At 43.7% G+C, this 24,199-nt stretch overlaps 1 protein-coding gene across 7 annotated transcripts in view; it reads right to left on the bottom strand.

Annotated features, from left to right (window-relative positions):
- ACACA (acetyl-CoA carboxylase alpha) overlaps positions 1-23,871 on the bottom strand; it is a 229,179-nt gene extending 205,308 nt beyond the window's left edge. For 6 of the 7 annotated variants that reach the window (XM_075904771.1, XM_075904768.1, XM_075904770.1 and 3 more), the window contains exons 1-2: positions 16,393-16,439; positions 12,917-13,169 (exon numbers count right to left, since the gene is read on the bottom strand). In XM_075904771.1, the coding sequence (XP_075760886.1) occupies positions 12,917-13,143 (227 nt within the window). In that variant the 5' untranslated portion in view covers positions 13,144-13,169; positions 16,393-16,439. Of the gene's footprint in view, positions 1-12,916; positions 13,170-16,392; positions 16,440-23,737 lie in introns of those variants that run through there. The other variant, XM_075904774.1, reaches the window with a different exon arrangement.
- Between the last annotated feature and the right edge of the window lie 328 nt (positions 23,872-24,199).

Genomic DNA, 24,199 nt, shown 5'->3' on the forward strand with positions numbered 1-24,199 from the left:
GGCATTTAGGAGACCTCAGCAGAGGGCCCTGAAATTCTTAGAGGAAAGGTTTTATTAAACTGCAAAATATCTTGTACCCCTTTAATTAGAAAGATCATCTACATGACTCTCTCTCTCACTCATCACTATGGAGCTGCAGCACCATTCTGAGTATCTTACCAAAATCTTCCCACAAAAGGGGACTCTGAGCTTGGTGCTTCTAATGTAAAAAATCAGAGGAGCAAAGGGAAAAAAATTAATTGGATGGTGGGAAAAGCAGCATTGGTCTTTGCACATTTCAAAAGGAGCAGGATGGAAAGAAACACTTTTCTGTTTGAGTTGTAGATCACCACCTCTTAGAAGATTTACCCGGCGTTGCTCAGGTCCTTAACTCAATTCCTTTTTGGAAAACAAAATGGAAGCGAACAGGCTTCATTTATATCATTGCTCTGGGGTGGAGATGGGGAAGAGGGGTTGAGGATGAAGGCTGCTGTCACCACAGCACCTTGGGGACAGGTGAAAGGGGCCCTTCCACGGCCGCTGCAGTTCCAGCGGGCACAGCTGGGGGAGGGATGTAGGTGTCTCACCTGAGGCAGGTCCAGGTTGGTCTGCCCCCTACACTCCTCAGCCAGAGTGAGAAATGCAGCAAACTCTGCACTTTCTCCTGCTTCCCTGACAAAGGGGAACAGTCAGCAATGTTCTCATACGAATCAGGGCAGTGGGAGGAGCTTCAGGCACCCCCGCCCTCTCTAAACAATGCCTGGGAGGGTGGGAGGCTTGGGGAGAGGCAGTCCCAGACGGGGGTGGAGGGAGGGTGCACACCCCCCCAGCCAGTTCCTTTCTCCTGCCTGGGATTGTCTCATTCTGTATGGTTTTATGAGAAGCAATCCAGTTCCAGGTGCATCCCATTTCCCTGGCACAACCAAACCCTGTCTTCGCTTTAAGTTATAAGAGGAAGCTGTATATCGAATTTGGTGGTCCTAGTTCTTACTGTTTCGGAGGAGTTCTCGAACAGAGAGATGGACAAACAGACAGATCGTGCACGCGCGCACGCACACACACACCCACCCACCCACCCCACAAGTCCTATGAAAAACAGGACTATGTAGCACTTTAAAGACTAACAAGATGGTTTATTAGGTGATGAGCTTTCGTGGGCCAGACCCCCTTCCTCAGATCAAATAGTGGAAGAAAATTGGCACAACCATATATACACCAAAGGACACAATCAAAAAAATGCACACACATGAAAAGTACAAATCAAATTTCCAAACAGAAGGGGGAATGAGGGGAGGAGGTAAATGTCTTTGAGCTAATTATATTAGAGATCGCTTCCCCAATTATCACCATCTCTAATATCATTAGCTCACAGACATTTACCTCCCCCCTCACCCCTTTTCTGTTCTGAAATTTGATTTGTCCTTTTAATATGTGTTCATTTTTTTGATTGTGTCCTTTGGTATATATGGTTGTGCCAATTTTCTTCCACAATTTGATATGAGGAAGTGGGTCTGGCCCACGAAAGCTCATCACCTAATAAACCATCTTGTTAGTCTTTAAAGTGCTACATAGTCCTCTTTTTTGTTTCAGCTACACCAGACTAACACGGCTACATTTCTATCACTATACAACAAGTCCTATGTGAGGGAGCGGAATAGTAGCATGGATTTTAGAACAGCTTTACAACTGAAGAAAAGGAAGCAATAGAGAAGGAGTTCACACATCACCTATATAACCTAGCACAATGGAGGGGAACCCCGATTACAAAACCATCCCTTTTTCAATGGGCACAGGGCCTGATCCAAACCCCCACCCAAATTAAGTAGGAGACTTTCCATTCATTGTAGTAAACATTGCATCAGGCACATAGTTTAGACCCAAAATTTTGATTCTGAGGCTTTATTTTAATTTTTTTTAAACCCCACTTTATGCTATGACTCGTGTTTTTTCAACTGAATTCAGTTTTCAAGTTTAAAGACAAATTTCAACATCCCTTGGCAGGGTTGCAAACTTAGGCACAGCAATATTACAGTAGCGGTTGAGAACCGGAAAGCGAAATGCAAAGTAAACAATGTGAATCGGCCATGCTAGTTTCACTGTCGAGGTGAGTGAGGTGCAGAGGACAAGCAAACAGAACCAGTGATGAAAGCTGGGGATTGGGAGAGAGAAGAGATTGAGAGAAGTTATTTGTTTTGGCAAGGTTTCCTTTAAAGATAGACATTTCTGCAAGTTGCTGAAAGAAAACTGTCAGGGACATGCCTCGCCCTTCTCTCCTGAGCTGATCATTGTTGACATATGGCAAAGAAAGAGGCCTTCTTTCTGGGAGATGCAAGGCTCCGGAAACAGGCCTCAGCAATACCATGGCAACCGGCAGCAGAGAGAGCAGGTTATGGGAGGAGCTTTCAATTCAAGTAGTGGCCACATGGTTAGAAATTCAGAGAGGAGCTGGAAGGGGAGAAATCAGTTTGGTGAACGAAAATTTCCTATGTAAGAGTGAACGGTTTGGAAATTCCAGAGCAAGGCCTGATCTTCCCTAAACATAAGTATGCCTCTGAGATATGCCACTGATTACAATAGGACAGCTCGGGTTGCACAGGTATTTAAAACTTTGCAAGAGCAAATCTAATTATTTAACTCAAAATAAAACACAAAAATAGCTCAGCAGCTTGGTTAACGCTCTGTGCAATCATGTGAAGTCTGGCATCGCATCTGGCTGCCCAGTCTAGAGTGCTCAGGGCTGTACCAAGATCAGGGCCTCATTCTGAGAAGATTTCAACACGTGAACCACTGCAGCACTCATGAGAGTCTCAAATTCAGTTCAAGTTTGTCTACTGAAGTCTCCTTGTGATGAAGCAGAAAGGGCCAAATTCTCTGTGGAATTAACTCTGACTTAGAATCATAGAATAATAGGACTGGAAGGGACCTCGAGAGGTCATCGAGTCCAGCCCCCTGCCCTCAAGGCAGGACCAAGCTCCGTCTACACCATCCCTGACAGATGTCTATCTAACCTGTTCTTAAATATCTCCAGAGAGGGAGATTCCACCACCTCCCTTGGCAATTTATTCCAATATTTGACCACCCTGACAGTTAGGAATTTTTTCCTAATGTCCAATCTAAACCTCCCCTGCTGCACTTTAAGCCCATTACTCCTTGTCCTGTCCTCAGAAACCAAGAGGAACAAATTTTCGCCTTCCTCCTTGTGACACCCTTTTAGATATTTGAAAACCGCTATCATGTCCCCTCCCCTTAATCTTCTTTTTTCCAAACTAAACAAGCCCAGTTCATGAAGCCTGGCTTCATAGGTCATGTTCTCTAAACCTTTAATCATTCTTGTCGCTCTTCTCTGTACCCTTTCCAATTTCTCCACATCTTTCTTGAAATGTGGCGCCCAGAACTGGACACAGTACTCCAGCTGAGGCCTAACTAGTGCAGAGTAGAGCGGCAGAATGACTTCACGAGTTTTGCTTACAACACACCTGTTGATACAACCTAGAATCATATTTGCTTTTTTTGCAACAGCATCACACTGTTGACTCATATTCAACTTGTGGTCCACTATGACCCCTAGATCCCTTTCCGCCATGCTCCTTCCTAGACAGTCGCTTTCCATCTTGTATGTATGGAACTGATTGTTCCTTCCTAAGTGGAGCACTTTGCATTTCTCTTTATTAAACCTCATCCTGTTTAACTCTGACCATTTCTCTAACTTGCTAAGGTCATTTTGAATTATGTCCCTATCCTCCAAAGAAGTTGCAACCCCACCCAGTTTGGTATCATCTGCAAACTTAATAAGCATACTCTCTATCCCAATATCTACATCACTGATGAAGATATTGAACAGTACGGGTCCCAAAACAGACCCTTGCGGAACTCCACTTGTTATCCCTTTCCAGCAGGATTTAGCACCATTAACAACTCTCTGACTACAGTTATCCAGCCAATTATGCACCCACCTTATCGTGGCCCTATCTAAGTTATATTTGCCTAGTTTATCAATAAGAATATCATGCGAGACCGTATCAAATGCGGTCTTAATGGAGTTATATTCACAAGTAAAGATCCAATTCTGAGAGCAATTCTTGACAAGTTCAACTCTGCACGGGCCAAAAGGAATAAACAAAAAAAGTGTGCACAATTTCCTTAATTTTAATATGTTTTATTCTAGATGCCATCTTGAAAATGTGAGTTAGTAAAAGTCAGGAAAAAAATTTGGTTAAATATTTAAATCACATTGGGACAAAAGGACCCCAAAGTGCTTTCCAAGTTAACGTATTCAGGAGTTACTTTATCCACTACAGAAACCATGGATGGAGCACAGCAGCTGTTTAACAACTCCAGGGAATTCTACACAGCATGCCAGGACACGAATGTTATTTTCAGTTAGAAGTACTGGGGGCAGGAGGGGAGGGGGGAATCAGTGAACCCTAAATGACAACATTTCTCAGCCCATGAGAAAGTGAAATTGACAAGAAACCAGTCAAGTTTTACTGTCCAAATTATGTGAAGTGCAAAAAGTACGCAGACAGTACAAATTAAAGTATTTTGAAGATGTTCAGTCTTGAAGACACTCTCATAACATAAAGGGATTAATGGAATTGTTTTGAAGCAAAGGACTTCCCACCCTTTAATAAGGTGGGATAGTATCACTTAGCAATTTTCAGTAGTGTACAGGCAGAGATGGCTTTATAACAACATCCTGATCTGTCTGCTTTTTCCAGTAGGCATTTTTCCTGCTGAACAGAGCAAGATGTGCCAACATGCCAGCTGAAAGCCCATGATCTGATCATAGTTTTTAAATCAGTCAACTGATTAACAACTGGCACAACTAGTAGGTCACATGGATTTCTTGCTGGAATGGGAGTTTACTTGGCACAGCTTATCTGACCAAGGGTTTCTTAAGCAATAACATGACACTTAGTAAATGGCGTTTTCTGTCAATTCTCTTCTCTTCATAAAAACTGAATGTGATTATCTCCTGGTGTCTATGAGCTGAGACCAACAAGTTTTAAATCAGCATTAAGGTGGAATAGCACAATGCATGCTCAGTCTGGATACTGAAATACAGAAATGTGACTTGGAACACTGAATAACCACTATTGGCTCACGTTTTATGGATCACACCCAATTGTCTGATCGTATCTCAGCTAACATAAGCAGTAGGGCTGTCAATTAATTGCAGTTAACGCAGGTCATTAACTCAAAAAATTTAATCATGATTAAAAAAAATCAATCAATTTTAATCATGCTGTTAAACAACAGAATACCGATTGAAATTAAATATTTGGATGTTTGTTTACATTTTCAAATACATTGATTTGAATTACAACACAGAATACAAATGTACAGTGCTCACTTAATTTTTTTTTTACAAATATCTGTATTGTGATCATGATAGAATATTTGTTTAATTCACCTCATACAAGTACTGTAGTGCAGTCCCTTGATTGTAAAAGTGCAACTTTTAAATGTAGGTATCTTTTGTTACGTAACTACACTCAAAAACAAAAAGTAAAACTTTAGAGCCTCCAAGTCCCCTCAGTCCTACTTGTTGTGCAGCCAGTCAGTAAGAGAAAAGTTTAAAAACAAACAAAAGAAAGTAATTATTCACATAAGCGCTCAGTCAACCTGTGGAACTTCTTTCCAGGGGATGTTGTGAAGGCCAAGACTAAAAGGCATGATTTTCCAAAAATGCTTTTAACGGAAAAGTTTTCCGTTAAAAGCATTTTCAGAAAAGCGCGTCTAGATTGGCAGGATGCTTTTCCGCAAAAGCACTTTTTGTGGAAAAGCGTCTGTGGCCAATCTAGACGCGGTTTTCTGCAAAAAAGCCCCGATCGCCATTTTCACGATTGGGGCTTTTTTTGCGGAAAACATTACTATGCTGTCTACACTGGCCCTTTTGGGCAAAAGTCTTTCGGAAAAAGACTTTTGCCCGAACGGGAGCAGCATAGTTTTTCCAGAAAAGCACTGATGATTTTACATGAGATTGTCAGTGCTTTTCCGGAAATTCAAGTGGCCAGTGTAAACAGCTGGCAAGCTTTTCCGCAAAAGCAGATGATTTTCCGGAAAAAACTTGCCAGTCTAGACACGGCCAAACAGTGTTCAAAAAGAACTAGATAAATTCATGGAGGTTAGACCCATTAGTGACTACTAGCCAGGATGGGCAGGAAAAGTGTCCCTAGTCCCTGCCAGAAGTTGGTAATGGGCAACAGGGGGGTGGATCACTTGATGATTACCAGTTTTGTTTATTCCCTCTGGGGCTCCTGGCATTGGACGCTGTTGGAAGATAGAACACTGGGCTAGATGGACCTTTGGTCTGACCCAGTATGGCCATTTTTATGTTTGTTCTCAAGAGAAACAAGTTTGTTTTAGGGATGTTAAATTTAGATTAATCGGGTAATTGAATAGTCAATGCAATTTGCAACGACTATTCAATTAATCAATAAAGGCGCCTCCACCTTTGAAATGTAACAGTCCCAGGACTGTTGCTACACTTCAAAGGCAAAAACACTGTGAAGAGTACGGGGCCAGTGGGGAGGTGAAGCAGTGTCAGGCTCCACACGGCACTGCTGCTTTGAAATGCCGCATGCAGCCCGGAGCCATCTGGGAACTCCAGCATTTGCTTATCGGATAGTTGACTAGTTGTTCACATCGCTAGTTTGTTTACATTTATGGCAGATAATGCTGCATCCTTCTTATTTACAATGTCACAGGAAAGTGAGAACAGGTGCTCACATGGCACTTTTGTAGTCAGCAAAAGGCATTTGTAAGGCATTTTCAGGCCGGATATGCTAAACATTCATATTCCTCTTCCTGCTTCAGACACCATTCAAGAGATCATAGTTCCATGCTGAGGGTGCTAGTTAAAACAATAATGTGTTAATTAAATTTGTGACAACTCCTTGGTGGAGAATTGTGTGTCTTCTGCTCTATGTTTTACCCGCATTTTGCCGTATTTTTAAGTCTAAGATGATGCTCCAACTCCTGTTTTTCATTTTTTTAAAAATTCACTGCAGATTTGACAAGACACAAAGAAGGCACCAATGTGAGATTTCTAAAGACAGTGACAGCATTCAGCCAAAGATTTAAGAATCTGAAGTGCCTTCCAAAACCTCAGAGGGATGAGGTGCGGAGCATGTTTTCAGGAGCCCTAAAAAAACCTAAACTCTGATACAGAAACTAGAGAACCTGAACCACCAAAACAGAAAATCAACCTTCTGCTGGTAGGATCTGACTCAGATGATGAAAATGAACATGCATCAGTCTGCACCATTTTGAACTGTTAGCAAATAGAACCCATCATCAGCACGGATGCGTGTCTCTGGAACGGCGATTGAAGCATGAAGGTACATATGAATCTTTAGCAGATATGACACATAAATCTCTTTCAACGCCTGCTACAAAAGTACCATGCTAACGCCTGTTCTCACTTTCAAGTGACACTTGAAACAAGAAGTGGGCAGAATTATCTCTTGCAACTGTAAACAAACTTATTTGTCTGGGCAACCGTCTGAACAAATAGTAGGACTGAGTGGAAACTAGCCTCTCCATTTTGGAATGCAGTTATTTCTGGACCTAATTCTACATTTGTAAGTTCAACTTTCATGTTAAAGCTAGTACAAGTACGCTAGTGCAGTAAGTGAACTGAAAATACAATTTTTTTATTTTTACAGTGCAAATATTTACCGTGAAAATATAAAATGAACTTTGTATTCTGTGATGCAATTAAAATCAATATATTTGAAAATGTGAAACATCAAAATACTAATTTATATAAATAACTGTCTGATTAATTTTTTAATCACTTGACAGCCCTAGTAAATGTGTTTTCTAATATACAGATGTGGCATTGGCTAGTGGGTGAAAAAGGCACAGGGAGCCAGAAGACCGACCTTCTATCATGGACTCTGCAACTAACATGATTTTTGCGAATTCAAATGGCATTTGAACACTCTTTGGATGGGCTTTCCCAATCTATAAAACAGGAAGATGAGGACAGCTTATGGAGTTTTATTTGAGGATCAAATCAACTAGTGAGGTGATCTCAATGAGGTGATTTTTTTCAGCTGTGTTCCAGTGCATGGCCTGAGTTTTCCCGTTGTGAAACTCTGCTTGAGGTGACATGGCATGCCTGATGAAATTGCACCTGGTCAAAAGGGCACACATGATCACAACCACAACTTTGGAGCTTCCTAATACAGTCACCTAGAATTGCACAAGGACTTATCTCCACAGAGCAACTAGACAGTGTTTAAACTGGAAGAGAAAGTGAAGGGGAGGAGGATTAATTGTATGTTTATTCTGAATCTCTGAGTTACTAAAGTTCAAAAAGCCCAGATCCCCAGACAAAATTCTTCACTGCCTTCCTCTGTAGAACAGTGCTAGTTTTCAGCTTGGAGTGTGGGGCATACATCACACCCACCACTTCTTAATCTGTTATCATAAATTCCACTTTGTTAGTCCAGTAACAAGCTATGGATTAAATAAATAATAACTGTCAATGGTCCAGCTAGCCCAGTACCGGTCTCCAACAGTGGCCAGTACCAGAGCTTCTGAGAGAGTGTACCAGGCAACACTGGGGAGATTGACACCCTACTCCTCCTTGCATCTGGCAGTCAGAAGTTCAGGATTAGGGTGACCCATCTTGGCTAATAGCTACTGATGGACTTATCCTGCACCAACACATCTAGATTGTTTTTAACCCAGCCATCACAGTATCTTACAGGACTGAGTTCCACAGGTTAATTGTGAATTGCATGGAAAAGTACTTCCACTTATTTATATTAAAATGGCTGCCTATGAATTTAGTTGAGTGACCCCTGGTTTTTATACTGGGAGAAAGAGAAATCCTTCGCTGCCTTCCTCTGTAAAACAGTGCTATTTTTCACCCTATCACTTTCTCCATGCCATTCTTGATTTTATACACCTCTATTATATTCCCACCAAAAAATCTAATTAAATCAGACACAGGAGATAACTGTTCCACACTGCTTGGCCTTAGCACAGACCCTGCTGGAATATCATGTCCAATTCTGGACACCACCCTGTAGGAAAGATGTGGACAAATTTGAAAGGGTCCAGAGAACTGCAAAAAAAAAAGTGATAAAAGGTTTAGAAAACTGGGCATGTTTGGTTTTGAGAAAAGACAACTGAGGGTAAATCTGACAACAGTCTCCAAATATTTAAACGGCTGTTAAAGAGGATGGTGTTCAACTATGCTCCAAGTCCACTGTAGGTAGGACAAGTAGTAAGGGACTTAATCTGCTGCACAGTACATTTAGATTAGATATTAGAAAAGGAAAAAAAAACTTTAAGGGTAGGAAGTCTATTCTGTAGCTTAACAACAGAGGTCTTGGAGGCCCCATCACTGGAAGCTTATAAAAACGAGTCAGACAAACACCTGTCAGGAATGGTCCAGGATGGTTTACCTGGTCCTGCCATGGGACACTGAGCTTGACCTGATAATATCTCAAGGTCCTTTCCAGCACTACATTTCCATGATTCAATGATGCCTTGCCTCAGTTTTCATATCTGTAAAACAGTGATGCTTTAAGACCTGCAGATGGAAGACAAGGAAAACTGCTCCTATTCATTTTAATTTCTCTAAAAAGGTAACCCCAGGACGTAACTTTTTGTTTGTTTGAACTGGCAAATCTCTCAGCTGGATTGCACAACAAATGACCTCTAAAGAGGGTATCAAAGCAAGCAAATTATGAAAGAGGGAGCTCAAGGCTGAATACCTATTACACTAAGGATCTTTGTTGCCAGTTAATGACAGAGGCGTGACAGGCAGGAGTGGCCAGAACTTTGATTTTTGCCTCTTTCCATGACTTCTCACCACATGAATGCAAAAACACCTTCAGTTTCCTCAGTATTAGAAATGTATAAAGTCTTAGGCCTAGTCTACACTACATCCCCATCAATCTAACCTGCGTAGCTGAAGTCAACATACTTACTGTAGTATCTTCCACATGGTACGGTCAATGAGGGCTGCCCTCCTGTCGACTCTGGCTATTCTTCTTGCCCTGGTCAAGTACCAGAGTCAACAGGAGAGCACCCACTCACAGGTCAATTTATCACTTCTAAGCAGACACGATAGATGGACTGCCAGTGGATAGGCAGTGTAGTGAAACAAGTCTTTAGTATCAGGTTCTCTGTTCTATCAAAAACCTTTTGTTTGATAGACTATTAGGGCTAAAGGTCATTGGACAGTAATTTCCTACAGATTGGCATCAAAATTTTAGAACTTGCCTGTGACTTTGCTGCCCCTTGGCTAAAAGTCTCAAAAGGACTTCACAGAAACCTTAATAAAGTCTCTGAATAGGTCTGTGATTAGGTATTATCACTGCAATTTTCTAGAGGATAAGGTTAAAATTTTCAAAGGACTCCATTAATTTTGAGTGCTTAACTTGATGACCACTAGGACCCAATTTTCATAGCATGCTCACAACTCCAACCAAACTCAACAGAGCCAGCAGACACTCAGCATCTTTAAGGAAAAAAAAATCAGGTCCTGGCTATTCTTCATCTTGGAAACCCAAAATGAGCAGACCCTCTTGAGTCTTTTGGCCAAGGTCACAGAGCATACTAGTGGCAAAGCTAAGTGAAGAACCCAAGAGGCCAGACTTCCAGTTCCATCCTCTGGCCACTAGATCACTCTTCTTCCCAGGATGGTACTTCACAGACATATATTACACCTGTGTCTAGAGAACCCAAACCGCATCAGTGCCCGGTAGTGCTGGTGCTATATAAGCTAAGGGCGTTAAGCGGGTAACATAATCAGTCTATAAGGGAAGGTGCTCTGTCCCAGCTCACATTGGTCCCGAAGCTACCCCCATTGTAGCAGCCTGGCTCCTACTACATTTAAACTGCAGAGCTGCAGGAGGGGTAGCTCCTGGACCAGCGTGAGCCAGGACCACTGTAGCTCTGCATTTAAAATGCAGAGCTATAGCAGGGGTAGCTCATAGTCCTGGCTCCCGCCGGTCCAAGACCTCTGCAGCTCTGCAGCCCGGGCCATCATGAACAGGAGCTGTTGCTGGAGGAGCCTTAGCCTATGCCCATGATGGGCCACTTCACAGCAACCTTCCCTACCCCTACCCCGCTCCTATCTCTGAGGCAGCAGCATGGGGGTGGGCAAGTGGCACGCAGAGACAGTGCTGGGGGTCACTGACTCTTGACCCCCATGCTTGCTGCCTCTCATACAGAGGCAGCACGTGGAAGGAAGCAAGTAGTTGAGTACTCGACTCAACTCCTCACTTACATCCCTAATATAAACACATAGCAAGAAAGAGTCTCTCTTACAAAGAGTTTGCTGTTCAGAAGTGGCATCCTGAAAGGCAAGCTGTGTATGACAGGTGAGAAAAGCATCATAGGACCCTCCCCCCACCATTCATTTGGCATAACAGCAGGCACAAAATGCTGAAAGCATCAACGAGGCACACCCATGTGTGCTTTGCAAGCATCACCATCCACCCCTACCAACAGCTGGAGATCACAACAAAACACAGCATCTCTAGAGGGCAGGTGTCATTCTGAAGACTGAATAAAGAGCATCCTGACTCTCTTTCCCAAAGAAACATTCACATCAGATGGCGACACCTACAGAAACCACCATCATGTCCATCTTATTTGACCCATAATAGGGGAGATGAAGTGGCATCTCCCTTACAAGGCTAAGATCCCCTGAACTGCAAGCAGCAGCCACGTTAAATGTCAACTCACTAGACAGCTGCTTCTGTTATTCAAAATGAAGAGTTTCTCCCATCCTCTATAAAAACATGATTACAAACCATAGAGTACCCACATGGCACTCTCTCAGAGGTGGAGTCATTACTTGGAGAAACACAAGCATTCTGACTGCAAGCACCCAAAATATCCAACCCCACCTGACAGCAACTCTGCAAGCAATGACTTCCCGCACAACTGAGAGATTTTAAAAGAAAACCAGGACAGGCTCTAACTCTCCATGCAAAAAAATCAAATAGGATTGACTGTGGAGTCAGCAACAGTAGGAACCTCAAGCTTGTAGGAGTTTGGGAGTAGGGGAGACAAAATATCCACTATTATGATTATGGATATACAAAATGTTAAAGTCATTTAGGAATTTAAAAAATATATATTCCATTAAAATTACTGGAAGACCTGAATCTAACCCCTGTATCTAACTCATGTGGACTGCTCTGAAAAATCTCAGCCAATGACACCATGACCTGCCGAGAGCCATTAAGGAAGGCAGCATCTTTTCTGTTAACACGCATTGCATTTTGTAGCAAGTTACTGGCAGATGTGCTAACCACTGCTGAACCTGACCCAGAACAGGTGATCAAGGAAAGCCCAACTTGGTTTTAACATGCAAGGTCTCTCTTGAAAGCCATTAGATCATAGAGTCAAATGCAATCGCTGGATTTTGAAAAGACTACGGGCACAGGTAACGTTGCAGTCAAGATGTACCCTTTGTAGCTATGTAAGTCTACTGAAGGATGCTCAAATCTAGAGAGTCGAGGCATATGCCAGTCATTACAGGAATACTACAACCATCCTCGTGTAGAAAAACACATGACGGGCCACGTACATTATTAGCTTCCTGTAAAATATGGTCTTTGCATCTGCTGGTGGTCTGAGATACTAGACTTAGTCCAGCATCTCTTCTGGTTCTGTCATCAGACAAGATCCCACATTCAGGAGGCTCCCTGCTTTAGTACATCATGAAATTTTAATCAGTCTTGTCCATGCACCCCAAATAGCTTATTAAACAGGGAGAAAATGAACAACAAGATAGCGTCCCTGCCCCATACTACTAGTGCACCAGCTCACATCTCAATCGCATTAGGTAAGAAGGATGGCTGCAATGGAGCAATGATATGAAGTCTTTCTAGGTCTGGAAGGAACAAGGGGGAGAAAAGCTCGCAGACTGGATTGGACTAGTAAGGTTTTTCCATACCTTATGTGACTAGCCAGGCTATCCATAACGCTAGACAGTCCCAGGTCCGAAGGGGAATCTGAGCAGACAGACAAAGGGGACAGAGATCTCTCTTTCTCCTCAAGCAGATCAAGTTTCACCAAGGAGCTTGTCTCATCCTCGGAGTTATCCTCAGACACAGAGCCAAGGATGAAATTAGAGTGCAGATTCACCTCCAGGGGCTTTGGGTTAGAGGAAGACTCCTCCATAGTGGCTCTGAAGTGGGCTCTCAGCACTATAGGAGATAAAAGCAAAAGTTGAAGTTAGTATTAGCTTCTAGGGGAGCCCAAAAAATTTCCAAGAATACGCAAAAGCCAGTTTTATTTATGGCCAGACACACTGTTGAAATACCATAGCTGGTATTGGGTAAGAGGTCAGGATGCAGGCTAGTTCCTTGGGTTATTTCAGTGACTTTTCTGTTTGTACAAGTATCAATGCAACTGGTCATTCTAACCTGTTGTGAAAGCTGCTGGCTCAGATAAAGCTACAGGAAGGACAAACAATCCTTAAGCAGGTACAACTTTAGTTATAAAATCAATGGCTAGAAAACAAACATTGAGACATTTATTATTAAACATTTATATTTTAGTAGCATCTAAAAGGCTAAACAGCCTGGAGCCCACTGCACTAGACACTGCACAAACATCATAATTGGCAGTCCCTACCGCAAAGAGCTTCCACTGTAAAATACAATACACAGCGAGGGATTGGGACAAACATGCTAACTGGGGTATGATGAAGACGACGACAGCGTTACTTGTTCCGTAACTGGTGTTCTTAGAGAGGAGTTGTTCAGGGCTATTCCACGACCCGCCCTCCTTCCCCACTGTCAGAGTTTCTGGTAAGAAGGAACGGAGGATGAGGAGACTGCACGGCATCCCTTTACTGCACCATGAAGTTGCCACTCCAGGGGTTGGTTACCAGAGCTGCTCCCCTCTGGATGCTGCTGAGGGAAAAACTTCCAGCACCAGTGCACGTGGCGAGTGTACACGTACACACACACACGCACACAGACGTACGTAATGTGGAATGAGCATAAGCAATCACTCAAAGAACTATGTTACTTAACATCACAGCATCCCTTTAAAGAGGTCACCTTTGCTGTGAAAAGCTGATGCCAAATTAGTATTAAGCAACTGGTGTTTGCAATATATCAACTATAACAGATAGGTGTAAACAAAATTTGTTTTTCCCTATACAAGCAATCTATCCCAATCAAAGTATTTGGCATTATTCCTGTTTTATCTCAGTCTTACAGGATTTAGATGTGAAGGGCTCATAGGAGGAAACGAGACAGCATTAAATTCTAGAACACCAGCATTAAGTTCTAGAACATCTAGAACATTCAGTTCTAGAACAACATCAAGTCCAGTCCCTTTCCCTCACAGCAGGACCAAGCACTGTCTAGATCAGTGTTTCTCAACCAGTGATACGAGAACCCTTAGGGGGTACACATCAACACAACTGAAATTTGGAGAAAGCTGAATTTTTTAAGTTTTACAGCGTTTTATTATTTTTGTACTTTTCACATCCAAAAATGTCATTGCCTGCCTGGCTACGATTAAGTTGTTTAAACAAATGTGTTGCAATGGTAGAAAAAAATTGTGTGTCTGAAAACTGCAGATACCGGGGTCTGAAAACTGTGTCTGAAAACTGCAGATACTCTTTTTTTTTTTTTTTTTTTTAAAGGGGATACTTTTTTTTTTTTTTTAAATAAAGTTGAGAAACACTAGTCTAGATCATCCATGACAGGTGTCTGTCTAACTTGCTCTTAAATATCTCCAGTGATGGTAAATGGAAAGTACTGATATGAAAGAATCAACAATAAAACTTTACAAGAGCAGGAAGCCTAATCTGCAAATTGGAAGTCTCAGGCACTAAAGATTTTGATCAATATCATATAAAAAACCTGGCAATTTTCAAGCTTGGTATAGAATTATGATAGAATACTTGATATCTGACAGACTTCAGGATCCATTTAATACATTTTAGAAGGAAAAAAATGTGCATTATGGACTACTTGAAATTCCTCCATTCCTAAACCAGGTACAGCATGAGCAAGAGCAATTTGAGCTTTACTTACACACGCCCCTGCCAAGGAACCTCAACCTTAACCAAGAGGGACCATCTCCAGGGAGAATTCAGTCTCCATGGCCCACTCAGGCCTGAATTTCACCCATCTCTCTCGGATTACCCAACTGCTGCTACTGCCCAGCGTGGCACAAGACCTAGAAGCATGAAATCCTGGCAAGGATTGTTTCTTCAGCAGAAAGGCACTGAATATGGGCAACGATTTATCCCATGTAAAGTCTTTAATGTTCTGGCCTTAAAGGAGTGAAGACTATATTTAATGTCTGTGAGAGGGCATAGGAACAGCAGGGTGCAGGCAACAGACCCAAACCTGTACTCTGCTGAATTCTTTGAACTTTCATTGAAGTAACAGAAGCATTGAGCGTGCAAGCGCCCTGCAGGATTCAGCCTACGAGACAGGGAAGGTGCACTTTTAAGAAACCGCATGCGTGGGAAGAGAGGCATTCATAAAAAACCCTGTTGAACCTGGATACAGTGAAAAAATAAAAAGGAGGTGGTAATCTTAGCGAATTCCTAACACAATGCACTTACCCAGCTGGGGACCACGCTAGCAACTTCATCGAGCTTAAAATGAAGCAGACTGAAGCTGGCCTCATAAGGGACCATCTCTTGGAGATGCAGGTCGCATCGGGCACAACTGCTTCTTGTCCTGATTCTCTCATCAGGAACCTACACTACCACACTCTCTCCACAGCACGGCATGTGGATTGCCTGGCTGTCTCTCTCCTGATCAATTCAACACCATTGCAGAAACCTTGGGCATGAGTGGTAAATTAGTCTCTCCTGTTCTCTGACTGTGGCACATAGCTATTCTGTCTGCCAACTGAAGTGCTTTAGCCTTACTCAAGTTGTTGGGCTTCATAAGGGGCTCTGGGGCAAAATTTATGAGTCTAATATTGAGGAGAACAAGCTATATAATCTACTGGTCTTTTCTGGCCTTAAACTCTGACAGAGAGGACAACTATTATGGACCATCTGCACACTGCATCCCCCGCTATACAGCCTCAGACAATTATACAGGGACCTGCATCTAAACCATTGGTTTACCACCTTATGTGTAAGTGCAGTGCTGAACGACCTCAGACAGCAGCAGCTGAGACCTGTGGAGCTCAATGCAGGAGTCGCTACTGCATGAGATACAAGACATCTTAGCCAAGGCTGTAGCAATCTCATCACACTCTAGCTGGTCTAGCTGGCACTACAGTGTGACAGAGTACAGGCATTGGTTACATAAGCAATGGACAAAAGCCTCCATCACTGAAGGAAAAAATCACTTACAATTTCGTATTTTGACTCAACAATATTAAAATGCCATAAAACCACACAGTAAAACACTAACAGATTAAGGACTATTCACAATAACTAACCTCTTGTAATTGCTGCAATTTGAGCAGTTATCCACCTCCAAAGCGAACTGGAAAAGAAGAGACAGACACCAATAAATACACAATAATATATTTTTGATATGCAGCTCCTGTACTCAGAGGATCGCCACAGCTCTGTCAATCACCACAAGGCCCTGGTGAGACAGGCATGCTTCTCAGCGTACAGAGAGTGAAGGAGACACACAGAGAAGGTCGACGGCTTGTCCAAGGTCGCAGAGCACGCCAAGAATGGAATCCAGGACTTCCGACTCTCAGTCCCATGCTGCGCTGAGTAGACCATGTTCCCTCCTATTGGTCACTCACAAGACAATACTTGGTAGCTTTGGGAGCAATTTGCTAAGAAGCATCTAAAAGGCCCTTTCATTCAACTTGCATTTGTTGGAACTGCAAGATTGAGGGGGAAAGGCAACATGATTTTTCCCGAAGTTTAACAACTGAGTTTAGTGCTATGAAAGAGAGGGACTGAAAACACTCACAGTGCAGGCGAGGCCGGCTCGGGGAGCTTCTCCCACGCAGCTGTGCCAATATATCTTATATCTGTCCTGTAAAACCTCCTTCTATTACAGCCTGAAGGCTTTCACACAACCCTTCCTGTGCACCTCCATTCCTGCAGCAGCAACTCCTAGTCTGGCCCTGGGTTCTCCTCCACAGCCGAGCCAAAGCACGACACCCCAGTGCAGGGGCCTTTCCTCCTATGCTGATCCTTAGATTCTCCTGAGCAGAGGCGGTCGATTGTATTGAACTATCCCCCACTGAGGAAGGGAACAAACAGGGACCAAACTCATTTTCAGTTGCAATCTAAGGTTCTCAAAAGCCAGTGAACCACAGGAAAAATAGTCCTGTCCAATCAGGGCTAGCGCCAAACATGTTTTAAGTCATTCTAGTAGACATACGCATCATTCTGACTGGTGAGCCAGACATCACCTCATACAAGAAAAGCCACCTTTTACTAACCCTGGACAGATGTTTTTTCCTTGTAACTCAAAAGACTTTGCACTTTCCAATACATCCAAAAATGCCATTAAGTTTCAGTTAAGATTAAATACACAAAAACTGTAACTGTGGACAGTTCTCTGACCTCTCCAACAGAGCTCGGCTTACACAAGAGTCTGCTCTTGCAGCTCTGCTGAAGAATCAGGGCCTAAATGATTAGCCCAAACATTAGCAAAAGGCACCAAATGTTATTTACTGCAGTCAACAAGCCAAGACCAAAATCCACAATGGGGGATCTTTCACAAAGAGGCAGGGGGGCAGGGAAGGAGAGAAGAGGGACACCTTGTTTTTTAAAACCCGTCTCTCAAAAATGCCTTGTTCAATTTGTATCAAATGTGTCAGAAATGAAAAATTCTACTCTGGCATCAAATCATATGTGGAAAATTTCAGCTGTATTGATGTAGTACTGGCACTGCTGCCATAGTGGGGGAGACTAATCAATGTTACATTGTAACAACGCTAGCTATGAAATGAGAAACTACTGTCTCAGAGACTTAGCAATTCTCCAATCTCTCATCTCAGGAGAGAAAAAACTTTATATGTGTTAACTAAGCCTTGGAACACCATCCTTAGAGAGTGGTTTTTTTTGTTTTTTTTTTTTTTGCAGATGAGGAAACTGAGGCACAGAGAGGCTACATGGCTTGCCCAACAACTCAACAGCAACCCATGAAATTCCTCATCTATGCTCAAACCACTTGATTATTTTTCCTCTTGGTACAACTCTACTCTACACAGTCATCAGCACGTCTCAGTCCTCTTCTATAGGCCATGTTGTATAAGGCGAAAGCCACAAAAGTTCTTGGTTTAGATTTCCATAAATAATTACTAGGCACTACAATTCAATACATTAGCTATCCACTCCCTACTTGTTCTAAATATGTTGAAACTTCCTTATTTTTTTAAACACTGGATTTTGGCTTTTCTTGTTGCTCAAATGAACTGTAGCCCTTCCCAAAGAGCTTCTCAGAGAAGCAAGTAGGTTTTCATATTGTAGGAACAGGATTCTAAAATCCCAAGAAAACCTGGCAAGATGTATGGTTCTCTTAAAAACTTGGCTGTCCAAGTTTTTAAATACACAAAATCTTAACTGTGCTTATTCTAAACACCTGGGTAATGGCCTGATCCTGTATCACTACAATCAACGGGGAACTTTGCAACTGACTTTAGGGATGTTAATGGGTGAGGCTTACCAGTTACGGTAAGTAGGTATGGGCTGGAGCAGCCCCTCACCCACCGCAGGCAGGGGCACTCCAATCTGGCCACAGCAGCTTCCATCTGTGGCAGGGGAGGCCCACTCCAGGCCCCCCCACTCCCATCCAAACACCCCATTTAATCAGTTAACAGGTTAAACCTAACTTTTAACTGGTTAACCAATTAAACAGGATTTTACATCCCTCATGGGAGTCAGACTGAGCCTGAACAAAAGAATAGTCATATCCCCTTCACAACAGTTCTCCCCCGCTCATCTAAAATGCCTTGCTTCCAGAGGTTTCAGATGTTATTAAAACAGTTTGTAATTTGCAGCCCAAGGCAGGCTTTGCAGGAACTAGGGTGACTAAAAACTGCACAGCAAGGTCCAGATTTAGACTCCAAGGCTACAGAGCTTTAAGCACATGCATAGTTTTATTCACATTAGAACCACTCATGAATAAAGTTACCTTGGCATAAGTCTTTGTAGGATCTGAACCATGTTCTCCTTTTTAGTCTCCAGACCAAATCAAATTAACCAAAAGATGGAAAACTTGTTTTTGCAATTGCCCAACACTTCAGACTCAACAAGGAATCTGCAAGTCACACTGTGCTCTTTAGGTAAGGAAGACTTTGCGATAATGTTGATGATGCCCAAAGCAAGGCAGAACCCAGAGCTCACACTCTTCCAGAGTTGCACGAACACTAGTAAAAGCAACTTAAAAAAAACTAACACCACGGGTAGTCCCATGACATCTTAGAGACAAGCAAAACTATATTTTTTATATAGTTTGATATATATATATATTATCAACTTAAAAAACAACAAATAGTCTGGTAGCACTTTAAAGAAACATGTAGATGGTATCAAAACATGTAGATGGTATCATTAGCTTTCACGGGCATAGCCCACTTCTTCAGCTTTCATAGATAAAACCCACTTCATCAGATGAGATGATCTACTAACAGGCAGACATAGGGAGTAAAGCTCTGAAGAAGAATTGGGCCTATCAAGTATATGAGAAAGTTCCATTCATTTTCAATCATTATTCTACTGCTGTAATGCCATTTAGAGTGACACTGATGTAATTTCAGCTCAAATGTAATTTTTAAAGAAAAATCTTTTATAAAACTATTTCTGAAGTAAATTCCTTTATTGATTTCTTTTACATTTCAGGGGAAACAAATGGATTTTTTAAAAATTAGATTAGTGATTCCACAAACACTTTGAAGAGGTAAAGCATGATATACATTTAAAGAATAATGATAATGATTGTAAGTAATCCTAAAAAATATACAGTATTGTTAACACTGACAACCAGAAAGTGACTAAGAAACAATAAAAATAACCAGTCGAGTTATAGTTGTTTGCTTTTGCATCTATTCTAGATGGACTTTGGAGATCTATTTCCAGATCAATTGAGGATGAAATCCCACAGTTAGGGGCAAAGTCATAACTGTGAGCATCAGAAAGCCACAACTACCGGCCTAGGATCCTAGGGCATACCCAATACTGCTGCATCTGAGGACTAATTCTGGAAGCCAACTTCTGCCAACAGATATTACAACAGAACTAATGGGCCACCATCAAGAGCATTCTCTTAATCTCAACCAATAGGACAAAGTCAGACCAGAGAATCACCCAGGCATTACACTTGTTTCCTCTGTTTTTTCTATCCCTTCTACTAGGGATGTGAAAGTGTAAACTAGGGATATAATAGTGTAGTCGAATAATCAATATGGTCAATTAACCAATAAGCAGAACCTTATCAGTTAATGCTATAGACTACATGCATTTCTCCCCCCGCCCCCATTAGTCAATTTTTTAGCAGGCTCGCCAGCAGCCCAGCTCTGGCTCGTGCCATGTCCGGGACCTATCCCTGCTGCAGCTCTGCATTTAAAGAGTATTAGGAGGCAAGCAGGCTGCCCAGCTCGCCTCCCCTCCCCCAAGACTGGTGCTGCTGCCTCTGTATCAGAGACAGGAGCACAGGGAGACAGGCAGCCCATCCACAAGGGGAGCTGGTTTTTAAACTGGCTCCCCTCACAGACCAGCTTCCGCCTTGCACCTCCACACTGCTGCCTCTGATACAGAGGCAGCAGCGTGGAGTGGGAGGGGCTCCTTAGGAATGGAGCAGGAGCTCACTGGCTGCCAGCCCCACCCCTGGGGACCATAGAATAGTCGAGTAACCTATCAGAATTCATGAGGTTAATCGACTATTCTATTAACGGATATTTAACATCCCTAGTGTAAACATGTACATGGTTAATCAAGAAGCTGGGCTCATTGGTTAACCTTCTCGGCTGCACGCAGGCTCCTGGAATGCGCAAGGAATGTGCCACATGCCTCCTGCTTGTAACCATGTCAAGCTGAAATTTTCAGTGGTTACACTTTTACATAATTAATCACACTTTAACATCCCTACCTTCCACCTAAGATGTTATTCCCACTCCCTTTATACTAGATTCGGTTTTGTTTATCATTTGTTCTGCAGTTTCAATTGGATACTACCTACTTCCTGACATAAGCTGCTCTGCGCCACGCAACAACAGTGAAATATAGTGTATTGTAAAATACTTTTGGATCTTTGGAGCCCACGCCTTTTAAACTTCCCAGGATATTTTATTCTACAACTCTCAATAGGTTTAAAAAAAATCCTGATTAAGAATAACAGACCCCCTACTCAGCAATGCATATGCATTCAGCAAAGCACTTAAGCACATACCTAAATCCTATCAAAGTCAATGAGATTAAGAACATGCTTAAGTGCTTTGCTGAGGTCTCATTGATTTCAGTGGGATTTAAGTGTTTTCCAGAACAGTTGTAGATTTAAACACAAGCTGTTTCCCTCTGTTATCTGCCTCCTTATGGGACCTCAAATAAAGGTTCCTTTTGAAAGCATCAGTAGTCATTTCCTTCCAAAAAGAACAGTAAGTGTCTATTCAAATTAGGGAAAGCAAAGTATATATGTTAAAATAAAGCTACGTATGTACAATAATCCTATTTAAGTAACAAGGGTTGCACTTGGGAGGAATACAGATCAGTGAATTTAAATATTAATGGCATTACAGAGCAGCTTCCCAAAGACTGAGAAATGTTACAATTATAGCGCTTTATAGTAGGATCCTAGGATCCAAAAATCAGTGTAAATAAACATCTTGAGAGGCGGAGGAAGAGCTGTATGTAGTAATCTGGATCTGAACCAGAGGAGTCCATCTATTTTCTCTCTGGGGCTAACACTAGCCAGTGTGACTCCAGACAGCATGGGGTCTTGCCTGCATTACAAGATGAGGGAATGGAAGCCAGAGATCTGTCTTGCAGCACCTAAAACTTCTATGCTGGAGCCCCATCAGACATTTAGGATTGTGACTAGGAATGATTTCTGTGGCAGCAGAGCCGAAGAACTCCACTCACAGACTAGGACCCCATTGTGCTCAGCACTGTACAATACAGTACAAAAAGACGGTTCCTGCCTACATGCTGGGGTTTCCATGAATTCCCTCAGTCCTCTCCTCCCTCGTATCTCCAGATGTTCGACTCCTCAAATGTATGTACTTTAGATTAAAAAGGATTTTGATTATTACTGTTTTCAAAGGAGGAGGCAGAAAATATAAACAACAACAGTAAGAGGGGACAAAACTCAGAGCACACCAGCAGTATCTCAGGGACCAGAGCTAAGAGCATACACATGCTAAGAAAAAAAAAACCTACCCACGTGGCTGGATTTTAACAACAGAGTTACTATCTAAGAAATGCCCCAACACACACAATCAATTGAGAGAGATACCCTCCAGCTACTACACTGTGATTTCAATCACTCTTGAACTCATTGGGAATTACATAGTCTCAACTCAGCCTACAAACAGCAACTTTCCCCTGCCCAGCCCCTTTGCTTCCAACTGCAATTTGAGCTGCCAGAAGCCCTACTCCTGTTATCTCCATTCACACTCACTGCCACCAGGAACTTCCCTTTATCACAGTGGCTGTTTGCATATCTGCAAAGCATGCCACAGGAAGAGAAGAGCAAGCATTGAGAAAGCATCTCAATCCATTAGCCCCCCACATCCTGTGTGCTCATGCACTGACTCAGTGCAGCCAGCACCCCATAAGGTCTGGGAAGGATATTACAGGGAGGCTGACAAACACATGCACCCCGCCATTTACCATCACCTATTGTCTCCTTTCAGGCATCTCCATCTGCCCCAATAAACTTTACCATCTCCCCCCCATCCTCACAACCCATGCACAGCTCATGTTTCCCAACCCTAGCCACGGAGCTTGGGTGATGATTATACCACCCCGATTATACCTACCCCCACCAGTACCAAGGCTGATGGGGCCATTCACATTAACTCGTCCTCCCTCCAACAAGCCTTAGCAACTAATTCACCTACACCCGCCAAGAAATCTTCCACTCTCTCAAAACAATCGTATTTGACACACACCTATATACACAACTTCAGCATCAAAACTAGGAAAAATATGGCACCTTCTCCCTTATTTCCCATCCTCTACCATAGTAAATATATTACTACTTTCTGCAGCACAGGGGACCTCCCCCCCCACCACACACACACACACACACACACACACACATTTCCTAGAGCAGCAGGGAAACCCTTTCACTCAGGGACCCTCACGTTTCTTAAACCACCAGGGATCCCTGCCAGCCCGCAAGTTCCCCCTCTTTCTCTGGGCACCCCAGTGGGGAGTTGAGCCCCCCACATACACACACACACACTCTTCCAGGGGAGCCCCACCAGGCTGAGACCCCTTTTCCAGGGGGCACCAGGGAGCCCCATGAGGCCAGAGATGAGGACTCCTCTTCCCAGGATGCTGTGGCTGAGCCCCCCTCCTCCCGACACTTCCCAGGACCCCGGTGAGGAACCCCAGGAAGCTGGGCCTGAAACCCCCTTCCCGGGGCGCGGAGGAGGAGCCCCGCTGCACTCCTAGGGCACCTGCGGGGCTGAGGCCCTTTCCCCAGGGCCCCCCCCCGGCCTGGGCCTTCACACACACTTTCCAGGGCACGAGGGGGAGCCCCCCCCTTCTGAGGGTACCCGTAGGGCGCCCCGCCGGCCCGGCCCCCCGAACCCCTCCTCCCCCGGCGGGGGACCGGCGGCACGTGCTCCCCGCGCGCAGCGGGCTCACCTCAGGGTGGCAGCTGATCGGGGGCGAGGGCGATGGCGAGGCCCCTGCGCCCGGCTGGTGATGCTGCCGCCGAGATGGCTGACACACACACGCTCCCATTCACTGCCCCGCCGGCCCCGCCCCCCTCCGCTAGCCCCGCCTCCCGCCGCTCTGACAGCTCCCTCGCCCACTCAGGTGGCGTGACGGGAGAGGTTTCCTCCGGTTATTCACCTCTGACCTCCCTCCCTTCAGTCCCTCCCCCGTCCCATGAGGACTGCTCCGTTTCCATTGGCTGCCGGCTCGCCTACAGGAGGGTGGGTGTGACCAATCGCAGAGCGCCGGAGGCGTGGCCGATGAGGAGATGCCTATGGCCTGAGCGGCCCTGGCCGCTTTGCCACTGGCTCTGCTGGCAGAGGGAGGCGCAGGCTCCTTTGCAGCGCCGGCTCCCTGCCCCTGGGGACACAGACCCGGCACCTCCGCGGT

This window comes from Pelodiscus sinensis, chromosome 21 (genome assembly GCF_049634645.1).
Source record: "Pelodiscus sinensis isolate JC-2024 chromosome 21, ASM4963464v1, whole genome shotgun sequence".
NCBI classification, from domain to species: domain Eukaryota; kingdom Metazoa; phylum Chordata; order Testudines; family Trionychidae; genus Pelodiscus; species Pelodiscus sinensis.